This window comes from Candoia aspera, chromosome 3 (genome assembly GCF_035149785.1).
Source record: "Candoia aspera isolate rCanAsp1 chromosome 3, rCanAsp1.hap2, whole genome shotgun sequence".
NCBI lineage: Eukaryota > Metazoa > Chordata > Lepidosauria > Squamata > Boidae > Candoia > Candoia aspera.
Window position 1 is genome coordinate 208,382,170 of NC_086155.1, and position 16,245 is coordinate 208,398,414.

Here is a 16,245-nt window from a genome sequence, read left to right on the forward strand (position 1 = left end):
GAGCGGGTCCGTCACCGTAGGCTCCCCCGTAGCCTTTCCGGTCGGGCGGCTCCGGACTCCCAGCGGAGTTGCCCTCCCTGCCGCGGGCGAGTCCGCCGGCCCGGAGCCGGGATGCGGCTGCTGCGGGGCGGGCTGGGCTTCCTGCTGCGCCCGGGGATCCGTCGCGGGCCCGGGCAGCCTCTCTACCAGCAAGGCCAGAGCCCCTCGCCGCGCACCCGCGAGTACTTCTACTATGTCGACCACCAGGGACAGGTATGGGCGGGGGAGGCCCTCCAAGGGGCGGGGCAGCCCGTGGGGGGGCAGTGGGGGGAAGGCATGGGGACACCCGCCACCCCTCAGGATCCGCCCTGCAACTGGGCTGTTCAGCTGGGAAGCGCCTTTTCAAGCTGGAGGGCGAGGGACGAGGATGGCAAAGGACCCCGAGCGATTGGGGAAGGGAACACTCGCAGAGTGCTGCAAAACGGGCAAAAAAATCCCAAAATGCTAGAAATTCGTGGAAGGTGGGCCTTCAGACGAATCAGCTGTCAAAGGGCACAGAGGGATAAAGCTCATTTACTACCATTAAAAAACACTGTACTGTAAGTCAGGAGAGGAAACAGGGAAAAACCCCACCAACACTGGCAGGACAAGCTGCTGTATATAAACAGGGAGCAAACCCCACCCTCACCAGCACTGAAGATGTGACCTAGTCGGGCAATGAATCGTCTGCAAGCAAACCGCCAAGCTCAGAGAGCACCAAGGGCTCCACAGGACACAAACAGCCCAGAGCTGCTCCTGTCTAACAACCAACACCCAAAGAAGCAGGAAACAGCACCAGATGAACAATCAGGGAAGAAGCAATACCCTAATGAAGGAACCACGAGGAGGAAGGGACATCCCCACCAAGGCTGGCAGGCAAGCGGCCACTTACCAACAGCCAGCAAACCCCACTCCCCCTGCAATGAGGATGCTACCTAGTCCGATCTCAAAACATCTGCAGGAAAACAACCAAGCTCAGCCAACACCAAGAACCCAGCAGCTCAACCCTGAACTGAGTCTATTCTCTTCCAGTGGGGCAAGAAAATAGCCCTGGAGGTTTACAGAAACGTAAAGTGACACTCAACGCCCCCCCCCCAACACGCACACCCAATCCCAAATTCACATCTTCTATAGGGATGGAGGGGGAAGGATCAGGAAAGGAATCTTGGAGTAGGGGAACAAAATTCAAGGAAAATACTGATCAGGGGTGCAGCAGTTCTGAAAAGGCAAGGAATCATTTAAATGAATGAAATTTAACAGAAGGAAGTGCAAAGGTCTTCACTTAGGGGAAAATATTCAAGTGCATGGGATGGAGGATACCTGGCTTGGTAAAAATGATTTTGCAATTGGAATGGATTGCAAGCTGAATATGAGCCAAAAGTGTGATAAGGCTGCAAAGAAAGCCAATGCAATTTCAGGCTGCATCAAAAGAAGGATGATTTCCAAATCATGGGAAGTAATCATTGCACTCTATTCTGCTCTGGGTAGCTGTGTCCAGTTCAGGGCACCATCCTTTAAGAATCCTCTACAATTTCAGAGAAATTAGAACAAGCTCAGAGATTTTATCTTCAACTTACTAATAATTAAAATTTGCAAATCTGTACGAATGCCTAACCGCTGAGCAAATTTCTTAGTGCTTTCCTCGTCACAGAAATAAAGATTTAGTATTGAAGAAAGAGGAAAGAAAATGGGTTTATACTTTTTCTGTATTTATCCCAGACATTCAGTATCTTACTGTTTGTTTCTGTTTATCTCAACCTAACAGATATTTATGCACATGATCTGAAAGTCCTGCCACTTCCATAGAGGAAGTCAAGCTGCAAGGAGAAACAATCCATTCTTTGAAATCCTTGTCAAGCAATTAGCATAGATAGAATAGCATAGAGGAGCCAGTTTGGAGTAGTGGTGAAGGCATCAGGCTGGAAACCGGGAGACTGTGAGTTCTAGTCCCACCTTAGGCACGAAGCCAGCTGGGTGACCTTGGGTCATTCACTTCTCTCAGCCCCAGGAAGGAGGCAATGGCAAACCACTTCCGAAATACCTTGCCAAGAAAACTGCAGGGACTTGTCCAGGCAGCCTCTGAGAATCGGACACAGTTGAACAGATAAAAAAATAAAACAGTTTAAAGTTTGGAGCCACCAATCCACCACACTCTTTCAAATCTGGCAAAACCTTGAATTTAATTCTTGGTTTTTTATTGGGCCATATGAAGTTCAATAAGGGACGCGGTGGCGCTGCGGGTTAAACCGCTGAGCTGCCGATCGGAAGGTCGGCGGTTCGAAACCGCGCGGCGGGGTGAGCTCCCGTTGCTAGTCCCAGCTCCTGCTCACCTAGCAGTTCGAAAACATGCAAATGTGAGTACATCAATAGGTACCGCTTCGGCGGGCAGGTAACGGCGTTCCGTGTCGTCATGCCAGCCACATGACCACGGACGGGTCCTTACGGACAACGCCGGCTCCAAGGCTTAGAAACGGAGATGAGCACCGCCCCCTAGAGTCGGACACGACTGGACTTTACGTCAAGGGAAACCTTTACCTTTACTATGAAGTTCAATACTGATTTGGGCTTCACAATATTTTGATGGGGTTTCATCAGAGACTAAGGACAAAAATTAAAATTCACTGGAACGCAGCCCACTAGAGCTTTGCCTCTTGATCAGCAGTTCCAGGAACTGTCCTGTTTTTTTAACAAACAGGTACCACAGCCTGAAAAGGTTTGAAAAGCCCTGTTTTGGTAGTTCAAAACAAATCCTTTTCCTATTTTAATACATTCTGTTCGTTGACGTTGTGTCTGTACAGTTCATGGATTAGAGGTTCTACTAAAAACAGAATAAATCCCACTAGCATATGCTGCATCTCCATCCCTCCTCTAAATGCTACACATAACCTTTAACTGAGTTGTTTCATCTTTGAGAAGATAGTCCTGTATTACATCCCACATCTAAGGGAACAGATCTTTCCTTTTTCAGTTGATTGCTTGTGGGGGGCTTATCATTCCATTCTCCAGCATTGTTGCCACCTGCTTTATTCAGAAAGCAGCCACGTTCTTGAGACTATGTGAGCTTGCCCTGGTGTCCTCCTTCCCAGAGCTGAGAGGGAGGGCCTGGGACAAGGTCCCCCAGCTGCCTAAAGGTTTCTCTGCTCCTAGTCTAGCAGCCTTTCTCAATCTTTTGACCCTGGAGGAACCCTTGAAATATTTCTCAGGCCTCGGGGAACCCCGGCACATTCAGGCTCCAAGATAGGCCGGAAGCTACAAAATGATTATATCCGTTTCATGGGTAGGCCTGTATATATGTACTAACAGTGTTCTTAACCTGAAAATGAAGAATGAAACCTACCTCTTTAATGTGAAGTTGCCCGAATCCAAAATAATTTTTTAAATAAATTGTGATCTCCCAGGGAGCCCCTGGTGACCTCCCGCAGAACCTGAGGGTGCCAGGGAACCCTGGTGGAGGAACCCTGCACTAGTTCAGACTGGCTTTCAATATTAATGTCTTTACTGGGGCAGAGTAAAATGTAACCGAGGCTCTGTATTTCTGCAGAATAGCTTTTCACGTTGGATGTTAACTGGGAAGAGTTGGGTAGGGTATTGAAGCCTGGAAAAAATGACTGCCCCAAAGATGCTCCTTCTCAGGGCAAAGCAATCAAGTGCAGAGAAGTTGAAGAATCCTCTGGGTCTAAGAGTAATTCTGGCAGTTGCGGGTTGTGTTGAGTGAGGTCCTGCATCTTCTGTGGTTATTCCCATCAGCGGAACCATAAGTCAAAGAGGAAATTTTGGCCACCTTTGAATTTGATCGTCTTAGCCTAGGTTATTTCCCTTCACCAGTCTCCCCATCTGAAGCAGGAAAGGAGCATTAACTGCCTCCATTTTAATCACCCTGTGGACGTCCAGAATATTCTCATTTTTTCTAAAAGGATTGCAGCTCTGTTCTGGATCCTGTTACCCTCAGGTTGCACAAAGACATTAGTATATTATCTGCAAACCAGCATCTTGTTACAATATGAAAAAGCATATTGTCCCTGTGTTTCCCTGTGGCTAATTCACTGAAGGCCAACAGCGAATATTGTAGTGCCCTGTTCCAGTGCTGGAAAAGAAGTAACTGTGCCTTTTGGCTGGAGGGAAGGCACGTGCCTTTAAAGCCCCGGGTTCTGTGTCCCCCATCGTCCCCAAATGACCCCCAAGGAATGTCTTTGCAAAGGACCTTTGGTCTTTTATTTCTTTCCAGCGCTGTGGGTAGTTGGAGAGGGCTTGGGCTGTCTGCCCATCAGCAGGACAACTCTCCCCAAAGTGGATAGAATGGGACCAAATTTGGTATGGAGGAGGGAGCCAGCCAAAGAAAGACAGAGTTTGAAAATGGGCTGAACCTGGCTGACTGGGGAGAAAAAACGTTCCCCGATGCATCCGAGTGGGAGAGGCGTCTTGGGATGTTGGCAGCTGCTCCTTTTTAAGCCCCCTCCCCTTTCCCTCCTGATCACATGACCCAGAGTGGGGCTGCCATTAAGGGGTCCAGAAGAGTATGTGAAACCATGCATTGCAGGCTTTCCCCTCCTTCCTCAATGTAGGCCAGTTTTATAGGGCCATGTGTTTGTTTGTTTGTTTGTTTATGAGATCTGTATGACTGCTCACCTCAAGAATTGCACCTCTAGCATAGGATTAGGAACACAGAACAAAATAACCAAGAAACACCAAAAACATAAAATGCAGCAGACCAAGGCCAGATTGCCATCGTATTCACACTGTTGCAACATGGGCTTGTCCATTGCCCAGGGAAACACCAGGTTGTTTAAGGAGCTGAATCCTCACCCAGTCGCTTGTCCATCAAGTAAGGAACCCTGGCAAGCTGTAGTGGTACGATTGATTGATTGATTGATTGATTATGTGCCTTCTAGTTAATATTACCAATTACACAGGTAGAATTTCTCCGTGACAATCTCTCCCTAACCTGGTCTTTCAGGTCTCCCAACGGTGCACTCATCTCTACTGTAACTGAACCCATCCACCTGGCTGGTCGCCTTCTTCTCTTTCCTTCCACCTTTCCCAGCATCAGAGCCTTCTCCAGAGAGCCACCAGGCCTTCACCCAATGTGTCCAATAATTTGAGCCTGGTCCTTTGTGCCTCGAGTGGGTTGATTTGTCCAATGATCCATTGGTTTGTTCGTTTTCTTGGCTGTCCAGGGTGTTCCCAGGAGTCTTCTCCAAGACCAAGTTCAAAAGCACCAATACTCTTCCTATCCTGTTTCTACTAGTAGTAGCAGTAGTTTTACCTGAGGGCAACAGCTTTGCAAGGGCTACTTATTCAGAGCCCTTCTATATTTCAACAAGGACAAACAGCAGATATTGTTTGTGTGTCCCAGTCCAGTTGCTGCAGTTTTAATGCCTCCAACTTCCAGACAGTGTTTTCCTCTGCAACAGCTAAAATATGTTTCTTCTCCGCTGCAGAAGGAATTCAAATCAAGTAATGAGGACCCTTGGCAATGTCAGCTTTCGAGCTAAATGTTAATGGAGACCCCCAGGGTGAAACAAAAACCAGCCGGGTGGCAGATTCAGGGTTGAAAGAGCTGTTGGCCTCGTTGCAGCCCTCGGGGCTGTTTGGACCTGTTTTAGTCCATTAGCATCAGCTGCTGACTCACATTATTGTCCCCACTATATTAACGGTGTATCTAATTAGTGCTGAATTAATCATTACAGGGGAGATGAGGAGTTGGAGTTGGTATTAGGTGGAAGTTAACCTAAGGCAGCGTTTCTCAACCTTGGCAACTTGAAGACGGGTGGGCTGCAACTCCCAGAAATCCCCCATGCTGGCTGAGGAATTCTGGGAGTTGCAGTCCACCCGTCTTCAAGTTGCCAAGGTTGAGAAACACTGTTCTAAGGAATACTGAAGTCCTCTGTTGCAGGAATTTCCTGATGCCTTGCACTGGGTGAAAGATGGGACTCTCTCTGAAGCTCTTTGTTTAACTCTTAGCAGCCGTCTTCCTTCCAGATCAAGAGAGGTTGGGGCCAAAGTTGGATAAAGGCAAATGGGATGGGATTAAGTTTATCTGGATGGTTTGGAAGCCTGTATCTCTTGAGGCACATCACTGGAACTGTTAGCATTTGTCTGCAAATATGTACCCTGAAAAATTCATACACACACACACACTCACCCTCCTGCCCCGTATCATCATGTTCTCCCATCCCCTTGCCTTGTGGAAACTATTCTGCTCCCTCTGCAGGTCACTTATTAGCATTCACACCCTGATTGTCTCATCTGGTGCCCAGGAAAAAGCAGCTCCCACAGAGGCCTCTTTAAGGAGCACTCTCACACAAGGGTCCGGGGCAGGGGGGTGGCCAGAGGGTGGCCAGAACCATGCAGTCCTGCCCTTTTTATGCATGTGGTTGTGGCCATCATCTGGACCTTGTTTGACAAGCACACACACACTCCACAGACATTCTGCTCACTCCCCAAAGCAGGACAGAGGAACTACTTACTATTTGGCTAGCTCCCAGTAAGAGCCCTGACTTGAGAAGTCCTGCAGGAAATGCCCGGGCAGCCTTGCCAAAAGGGGCAGCCCAAGACATCAGGATGTGAATTGCACCAACTGCCCTTTGTGGGCTGGGATTCCAGGGCACTGAAAAAAGCATTCGGCAGGTTCTTGCTGTCTGTCATTTCTTGTTGGTCTATTGAGGGTTTCTACGCCGAGCCCAGCGGCTTAAAAAACAAAGCAGCTTTTCACTATTGAGATCACCCCAGCCTCTTTTCAGTCTTTTGAAACCGAATCGAAACTTCTGTCAATTGTAGGTCAGACTCTTAGCAGAGTATGTGGGGAGATGGCAGTTGCCAAAAAAAGCTGGACTTGCTTTCAGGAAGGGTTGATACGTTGCCCTTTTTTGCAGACTGAGCCCCAAATGTTTTAAGTTAAATGTGTTAGGCTTAGGGAGGACGTACTTCTTAGTGAATGCCCCAGGGGGCATAGCCTCCAGGGCCAGCAGCTAAGCAAGTGAGGGGTGTGAGCAGATCTTGGCCATCCTGCACACTGCATCAGACACCCTAATTTGCCTTGTCTCCCACACCCACCCTGATCCTGGGTTGGGCTGCTCTTTCATAGCAAGTCTAGGTTAGGAGGCCAGAATCTGATGGTGAAACTGTCTTGCGTGCAATTGAAGAAATGTGGGAAGCTGCCCCAACTGACTGACACACAGCAGGGTGGCTCGTGTGAACCAAGGGGAAGGCCTTCCTCCTCCAAGGTGGTGGGACTGTTGCCTCCCTGTTTCTAAGGCAGTAGGTCATTTCTTCCACTCCCTCCCTTTCCATATATTCTGTATTTTTCAGGAAGAGGGGCAGCCAACTTACTCAATTTTTCTGTTTTTCTTCCTCCTCCATACCCCCCCCATCTAATCCTGACAACGTTCCACAGCTTTTCCTGGACGATGCCAAAGTCAAGAACTTCATCACATGTTTCAAAGGTAATGTCTACTCAGTACATCCCAGAACATACACTCTTTGAGGACAGGTAGAGTCACTGAGGAGGGAGGCCATCTGGGAGCACTTCTTCAAGTCAGCCCTGAAATGCTCCTGGACAGAAATGGCCAACTGGCAGAACCAACCAGGGCCTTTTCTGTCCAGCCCCCTGCCATCTTCCCAGCCTCTGGAGCAACCCTCCTTCTGGTGCTGGTGAAATGGGAAGCGGTGCTCATTCATGGAACAGCTTTGGCTTATTCAGCTGTAGTGACATGACAGGTTTGTGCCCAAGGTCAAGGGGAAGAGGGAACGTGGCCTGGCTTTTCAGCTCTTGCAGCTAGAAGGTCAGCTTCTGTTTCAATCCTTGCCAACAGATCAGACCTTCGGTGAATTAAGGAGAAGTTTAACTGTGAACTTTTGGTCCTGCAAAATAACTTTTCTTCACAGGTTATGTGAAAGTTATAGCTGTGCGGACCTTAGATTCCATTTCTCAAAGGGGTTTCAGAGCACTAATACATGTCAGTCTGCAACTCCTTAAAGCAGACCCATCTTTTCTTGAGCTTGCATGCAATTCCAGAAAAAGACATAGCTACTTTAAGGAGCTGAGACAGGTGGCATATTCTCACACCCGCTCTCCAGGTCACCTTTTTAGAACTGAATCCAAAGCCTGCGGTTCTACAAGTTGTATCAGCCACGGCCATCCATCTTGGGCAGAAGGGGTTTCTGAATGCTCACAGTTGCGTTGGCAAGATCTCTTGGGGAGAATCCAAGGGAGTGATCCATGAAGCTAGTACATGATCCCCCAACTCCCACTTCAGTCTTGTTCCAAAGTATCACTCATCCCCTCCATCATTAGGAACCACTGGAATAATCTTTCAGAAGGGGGTTAAGTCTAGGCCAGGTCACTGGCAAATGCAGGAAGGCCACATCATGGCTGTCAAATCATGGCCCTTCCCAAGAGGAAAGCAGAGTTTGCCACGCTGAATGAAGAATTGGGGAGGGAGATCACAGCCGTTAATGAGAGGGCCAGGATACGCCATCTTTTCCCATCTGCTGGGCCGGTACTGAAGACCAGATCGACCACTTGTTCCCTAACCTGATCTCTCTCCCGGGAGGCTTATGCAGATCCACCAGCCCTCTGTAAGCCTTCACAAGGCCCAGAGCAAATCACCTGCTAAGTGAGGTCTGGTGGAACTTTAAAGTCCAGAAATATTTTCCCATTAGCTGGGAAACAGCACTGAAGCTCCTAACCCCCTTTTTCCTTGGATATTCTTCCTGAGTCATGCTCCCATGCATTAGAGTGTCTGCTGGGATATGATTAAGTCTCAGGTTACCTTGCTGAAAAAGTAGGACTGATGCCTGAGAATTTTTAAAATCAAGAGTGCTGTTTTAAATTGCAGTTTTTTCACTTCACAAGAAATGGCATAAACCTTAGCAAAAATACAGAAACAAGGGAGGATCAACAGCAGCAATTTGGGATGGCAAGATCGAAAGCAGGTTTGTTCAACCTGGTGTCCTTCAGATGTTGCCCTGCTGGCTTGAGTTGATAGGAACTCACACTTCAAGAGAATTGCAGCCTGTTGCACAATCTGTGAGTGTCTTTTTCCTGGTGTAGTCTTCAAGCAGTGTTTCTCAACCTTGGCAGCTTGAAGGTGGGTGAACTTCAACTCCCATGGCTGGCTGGGGAATTCTGGGGGTTGAAGTCCACCCATCTTCAAGCTGCCAAGGTTGAGAAACACTGCCTTCAAGGATTGCAAGAGAAGTCGCTTTTAATGATCATCTTAGAGTGTGTTTTCTTTTCCCAGGAACAGCAAACGTTCTTGCCTCAAGAAACAAATATGCCTGGTTAACATAATCTGCTGCCAGAATAAAACTTCCTGGGTAGTTTCAGTTACAGATTTTTGCCCATGCTCACAATGAAATTCCTATCTGTAGTGTGGAAGAATCAGTGAGAAGGTGCAAGAGGCGTGGGCCTGGCGTTCCATTTTAGCAAGTGCCTTCCGGGTGTATAAAAGTACTTTTTGAGTGCAGGGATGTGCGGCCTGCTCAGCGCTGCTTGCCTGATTCCCTCTCATGCCTATTTGCCCCTCGGTTGTGCTCACCGCAGAGGGATGCTGCCAGCAGCACGGCTCTGCTCTGTGTTACCCAGAGCGGTGCAGCAGGAGGGGATGCAAGGGGAAGTTCTGTGGGCTAGCTCTGCAGCTTGTCAGGCTAAAAATATTTCAGGAGCCTCCCACTCTGATGCAGCTTTTGTGAATGCCACTGCTGAGTCCTCTGTCCTTGTTCCTTTCAGAAAGTCTCCATTATCATTCTTGTTGTTGAAATTAAACCAAGGGGGTCCAGGGCCCTGCAGCATCTAAACAGGATGCAGGAAATGCCCCCCATGGGTTTCTCCTCTTCCATCTCCTCCATCAAGGCCCATGGGCACAAATCTCATCTCCTATTTGCACATCCCTGCCTTGCCAAATCCATATGGATCCGGCCTTGTTACATAATGCTCTGAATCGGGAACTGGCCTTTCTCCAGCAGCCTCCGGCCCCTCTCGCTCAACTGCCCCAGCTTCCAGCAAAAGCACTGTGCTTTCTGCATCTTAATTTCCGCTTCCCAATTACGTGGCTGCGGCTGCGCTACTAATAACTCAAATTTATGAGTCACATACCTGCTGGTGCTTGTAAGCGATGGGGGGGTGGGGGGCGGCTGTGGGCCCTGCTTGCTAAGCTGGCTGCCAGAGCTGAGGAGAACAGCCAGACCGTATTCCAGGGAAACGGAAAACGTACAGTAGGGAGCCTTCCTTGGTGCTCAGAGTCAGCAATGCCAATCAACAAGAATTTGGGTTTATATACTTGTTCTTTTTGCCCCTCATTTTCACATCTCAGTCAGGATCTGTTTTGGATGCAGACAAAGATTTGTGAGTTCTCTAGGAAGATTTGCCTGTAAAACTGGAAGTGTGCATGATCTGCACCCACACCTTGTACATCGCATTTTCCCCCCCTCCAGCTGACATGGAGTGGGGTGGGGAGGAAACATGAAAAGCACCACTGGGCAGGGTCTTTACTGAACTCAAGCGCCCCCCCCCCCCATGTATCCAGAAAGTCCTTACGCATTGACTGGAAAGGCAGCTGCATTGAGGCTTGTCTCTGCTTGGAGTCTTCGTGGTAGCTGATAGACTGGACACCGGTGAGGATCACTGGGAATAGATCATGGCAATGAGGCAGCCCCGTCCCACTTTGGGTTGCCTTTGTCCGAATTGTCTGGCGTTCCCTCTGTTCCTGCGTCTGTTCCACACCCTGCATGCAGGCCTTGGTCTTCTCTCAACTTGTATCATTCGGGGGTCTGGCCAAACAAGTCAAGTTGCGTTGCACACAAAAAACCAGGTGGAGCTTCACTTGCACCATTGCAGCCATCGTGTTGACTTTTTTGACCCTCCCCTGCAGACAGGGATGGTGTCATTGCTAGACTGACCTGGATTTGAGGCTCAAGGAATCTTGTCTGGTCCCTTATGCTGCAAGTTGTTGCCATCCTGCTTGGATCCCAACCCCAAGGCCCAAGCTGTGGGGCCTCCCTCTAGGGAGCCAGCAGTCTCAATCTTGGGAGCAGCCTCTTAAAAAATCACTCTTTTCCAAGTTTTCCATTCTTTCTTAGTGGGTCCCAATTACATCCACCACTTTTCTTTTCTTATTAAAAATGGAATCAAAAGAAGCAACTGAATCCACCAGCTTAGACCAGAAATGAGGCCCACTTGTGAATCCCACTCTTTCCTCAATGAAACAGGCTGACCAAAAGCAGCAAGGCATCCACTACAGGCTGCCCTTCCTGACCTGAACGGTGGAGAAGTTTTCTGGTCACCAGCCTTTTGGCTGATGGGAAATTCCTCCCCTATAAGCTTGCCTTGAATACAGGTAGTCCTCACTTAACAACCATTCATTTAGTGATGGTTCAGACTTACAACAGTGCTGAAAAACCGACTTGCGACTAATCCTCACACTTATGACCATCACAGTGTCTCCATGGTCATGTGATCACGATTTGGGTGCTTGGCAACTGGTTCACATTTATGGCCACAGCATCCTGTGGTCACGTGATTGCCATTTTTGACCTTCCCGGCTGGTTTCTGGTGAACAAAATCAATGGGGCACCGTGTGGTTCGCTTAACACCCGTGGTGATTTGCTTAACGACCACTGCAAAAAAGGTTGTAAAATTGGTCAGATTCACTTAGAAACCAAAATTCTGGTGCCAACTGTGGTCATTAAGCAAGGACTACCTGTATTTCTTTGGAGGGAGCAGTTGTTTGCAGGCCCCCCTCTTGCTTCTCACCCCAAAGAGGGGGAAGACCCTCCCTGCTGCTCCGCCTCGCCCTCGGCCGAGAGCCTGGAAGTGCCCTTCTGATCAGCCCCTGCTTTGCCTCCCTCCTGCAGACAAGCAGTTCCTGGTCTTCTTCTTCCAGCAGCTCAAGCTGAACCGGAGCGGGCGCTATGAGGACTCCTTCCCTTACCTGTCGCCCTGCGGCCGGGAGCACAACTACGTCCGCTGCGACGACCGGCCCGTTGTCTTCACCCACCTCTTGGAAGGGCCGCCGGGCCAGCAGCTGCTGTCTTTCTGCGGGGGCGCGGACAGGCTGGCCCTGCCCTTCCAGCCCGAGAAGCTGGTCATGCTGCCCGAGAACGGGCGCGTCTATCACCCAGGGCCAGAGAAGGCCGGTGGGGTGGGCCTGGTGAAGTCGGCCTTGGCCTTTGAGCTGAGCCCTTGCTTTGAGTACCAAGAGGGCCCTGGTCAGCCGCCCACCCATTTCCGCTGGCAGGAGGTGAGGCACGCCCTCACCAATGAGCTCCTGCGGTTGATCTGAGGCCACGCAAAGGAGCGGGTCCAAGCCAATGCTGGAGGTCTTCCTGCAGCCCACTTGGGAATCCTTGCCTTGGCAGCAACTAAGCCACAAAGGGGCACCTCCTGCCCTGGCACCTCCTTCCTGCCATTCCAGGTGCCTTGTTTATCCAAGCAGTCCATCCCAAGAAGACGGCTGAAAGCTGCTGTCCAAAACCCCGTTATGGGAAGGATCTTGGACACAGTCTCTTGGAATAAAATCATTTTACGATTTGTGCTCAGGACTGGTCTGTATTCAGGCAGCTACGTGACTAAGTGCAGGGCCTTTCCCCTTCCTTCAGCTTGCTCCATGGACAACCAAAGCCAGACTTTGCTTGGGAGCAGGAAACTTCAGGGGCAGCAGATTCCTCAAACCCCAGCTTTGGCTGCGTGCAGGGCCCTGGGATCAGTCCTCCTCTGTCTCGGACTCTCCCGAACTAACTCCCCGGAGTTAAAAGCATTGTTCCGCTGGCCTCCAGTTCCGTTAGGATTGCAGCTTCCAGAATGGCCATCCAGCTTGGCCAACTCCCTTTGACAGCCTGGCAAAAGCCCAAAGCCTGAGTCCCCAGGCTGCAGGGGGTAGGGGGCAGCAGTTTAAGGAAGGTCTTCTACTTTGCTTATCAGCTTTTCCCTGCCACTGACCCACCTGGAATAGGTTAAGGAACCCAGTAACTCCAACCATCAGGGATGGAGACTTCCCATGGTCAGATGTCATATTTTTGTATGGGAGATGGGAAACGCAGAGAAACAGCAGCCAGAGGAACAAGAAGTCTCCCAGAAGAAAGAAGGAAGCCCAGCAGGAGGGACAGAAAGGTGGGGGAATGTGACACAGAGGCCCAGGCTTGTCAAGAACTTCAGAATATGTTCCAGGGCCTCACTGTCGATGATGGTTCTGGACCCTGAATGAAGAACAGCTGCTTCAAGCTTCAGAGGTTGCAGGAGAAGAGTCCCTTCGGTGACTTTTGAAAGGACAAATCATATCCCACATTTTCACTGGTTTTTAACAATCCAGCAGCATGGCTTAATGTGATGTGTAAATCACAATTAGTGTGTGGTTTAGCCACAGATTGCTCTGATGGTGTGTTTGGTTTAGGGCTTAGCAGAATGTCTAAACCTGCTGATTTGGGGTTATGCGACAAGCAAACAAATCCTGGCTTAGTATGATGTATGATCCCAGTATCTTAAAAGAGGTCACATATGGTCACATAGGAGGTCACATACTGTATGGCGAAGTGCCTCGCTGAGACCTTCACTCGCCTCTCGAGCCATGCTAGTGTCAGAGCAAAGGGTTCCTTGATCTGTCTGTCCTGCCCTGTTTCTCCCACTTGGGCCTTCTGCAACTTCACCCTGTAAACCAACTCAGTATCCCGTGCGCGCATGTCTGGACTGAGGAAGGTCTATTTCTATCCTTGACTCAAGATCTCCAGGAAAGAGGAAGCGGTGCGAGGCAACTTCGCCCTCCCGCTCTGCTCCCTGGCATGCCTCCAGAACAAGCCACAGTCAGATGTTTGACTCAGGGTAAAGGGGCGTGATGCAGGTATGCAGAGAGAAGCGCATTTGTGCATGAGGTGTAGAACTCCCCAGGGGGGCGGCTGTTCACCCGGCCTTCACTGGGGACGCAGTGCAGGCGAGGCTTTCCGAAAGGCGGCAGGGCGGAGGTAGCCTGGCCTGTCCGAGAACACCTGAGGGCTGTTCCAGCCGCCCAGTGATCTTCTGCTAACATTGATCACCCCGGCCAGCAGTGGTGTCTGCAGGGCAGGGGAATTGCCTGAATATTCCCTGCCCGCTGTGGGGGGCTCAAGCGCAGCCAGACATCCTAGAGCGGCTTTGGGGCAAATTCGTGAGCATCGTCTTCATGCGTTGCCCTCGGGGAAGCCCTGCCTGCGCCCCTGAGCTAGCTCTGAGCTCAGCTGTTGCTGGCTGGCAAGGGGTCCGCAGGGAGGGGGTTGGAGCAGGGCACGTCCAGAAGGGCAGGGCCTTGGTCGAAGGTGGGGCCGCCATCTTGCCCCGGGAGACCCCGAGCCACTTCATCTGACTCCTAAGTGCTCCTTAGTGAAGGTGCCAGAGTGGGAATCTCGAGGCTTGAGGCTGAAACTGAGTCTGAGGGTTTTGACGCAGAGAGCAGGGCAGGCAGTGGGAATCCATGGGCTTCATGGATTTTCAGGCCAGGGGCTCATTTCTGGGGCCAGGAATCTCCCCCCTGCCCCATTCCCAGCAGCGTGACAACATCCATCCATCATTCTTTCAACTAATTATTTACATTTATCAATTGGTTTCCCCTCGAGATTGCCGATATCAAAACCCAGAGCAAAAATCAAAGCAGTAACAGAAGAAAAAAAGGCATCGCTCCCCCCAAAAGCAACAGATGAACACACAAATTAAGGAAAGAGGGGAGCAGCCATGCCAACTTGGAGAACTAAAGGGAAATGCAAAAGCTGACACCGATTATTTATTTATTTTATTTATTAAATTTGTATCACCGCCCATCTCCCCCAATGTAGGTCTGCGGCTGTTGTAAGTGAAAGGAGCAGGTGTGGACACATTCTGGATCGGCACCCTGGCAGGGGATGGGGGAGCCTTAGTCTTTGCTAGGTAACTCCACACCCCCTCTGGTTCTAATTCAGATCAAGGGTCCTGCATCTGCTATTTACACTTTTTTTAAAAAGGACACACAGAAAAGCAAGAATGATGTCACTGGTAATTCAGCGGGGCCTCAAAACTTTCCCAGTTTGAATAAGGAATACCAAAAAGTAGACAGAGGATGATCCAGAGATAGAACAGATCAAAATGTACATTTTCCTGTTCTACATCTCAATAAGTCTGAGGATATTTTTTTTTTTGCAAAATAAAATCAATCGAAGTTGTTAAAACGGTGATAAACATTTGCCATCAAATAAATAAAAAAGTAACAATATAAAATCAGATTGTTGCTGTGCAAGACCCTGTCTGGATTCCAAATCTCAGAGAGCAAAAAAAATTAATGTTTTTTTTGGTTAGCTTTCTAAAATCCCTCCAGGAAGACATCAGCCAATGAATGTGGGAAAGGGGACAGTGAGGCTTCTCTATTATTTATTGATTCATTTACTTACTTATTACATTTCTGTATGGCTGTATTTTGCTTCTCTGGCTTTGCTCTCAGATCTAATGTGTGCTGAAGAGGCCTTTTCTTGAGAGAGCGAATTGTGAAGGAGGCATCCCGTGGAGAGAGAAATTTCAGTGATGTAGCAACCCAGCTAGAGAAAGAGCTAAGCAAATCCCTCCTTAGCATTTGTAGGATCTAGAGAATGGACAGGCAGAAGTCTGATCCTATTAACCAGCTGCCTTTAAGCATTGTCTTTGAGCATTGGCCTTTGTGCAGCCCTGCTGTGGTTTTCCTTTCTAATGGAAGAATCACTCCAAACAGCTTCCAGTAAAAATATACATCTAAAAACACCCTTGTTGTAAACCAAAGAAATTGATCCAGGGGGTCCTCTCCTTGGAGACAAGTATATCAGCTTCTAAAGTAACCGGATTTTATTTTTATTCCTTGTTTTGTTTTCATGTGTGCCTGTCTGTATGTGTAGGAGAGAGAGAGAAGAAGGATAAATCTTTAATAAAGATGCAGAGATACACAACCAATCTGTCCTTTCTCCCCTCTAGAAATTGTTCCCATAAAAATAACATCCATCCTAAACGAACCTTTAATTAACACATTGATCAATGTGCTGATGATGCTTTCAGCCCTAATTGCAAAATATCTGAACTGTTCCTTCTGCCATGCACTGTTGATCAATTCACAATGCAGAAAAAGCTTGCAGACTGGTGTTCCACTGCCAGCACATGCACGCATCGTGATGGCGCATGGTGAGGAGGAACAAGCCATGTGGCCCCCTCCCCAATTGTGGAGTTTGTTTTTTATCTCACCCCCACCACATTCAACATCAGCACTGCAA

General features: G+C 49.1%; 1 protein-coding gene across 2 annotated transcripts; it reads left to right on the forward strand.

The window, feature by feature from the left end:
• The first annotated feature begins 25 nt into the window (after positions 1-25).
• Positions 26-12,545, forward strand: C3H8orf82 (chromosome 3 C8orf82 homolog). 2 transcript variants are annotated; one of them, XM_063299749.1, is made up of 3 exons: positions 26-252; positions 7,412-7,460; positions 11,872-12,545. In XM_063299749.1, the coding sequence occupies exons 1-3, from the start codon at positions 112-114 to the stop codon at positions 12,297-12,299; spliced, it is 618 nt and encodes a 205-aa protein (XP_063155819.1). In that variant the 5' UTR covers positions 26-111; the 3' UTR covers positions 12,300-12,545. The 2 variants fall into 2 exon arrangements, with proteins under 2 accessions (XP_063155819.1, XP_063155818.1); XM_063299748.1 differs by lacking the exon at positions 26-252 and adding an exon at positions 479-894.
• The last annotated feature ends 3,700 nt before the right edge of the window (positions 12,546-16,245 follow it).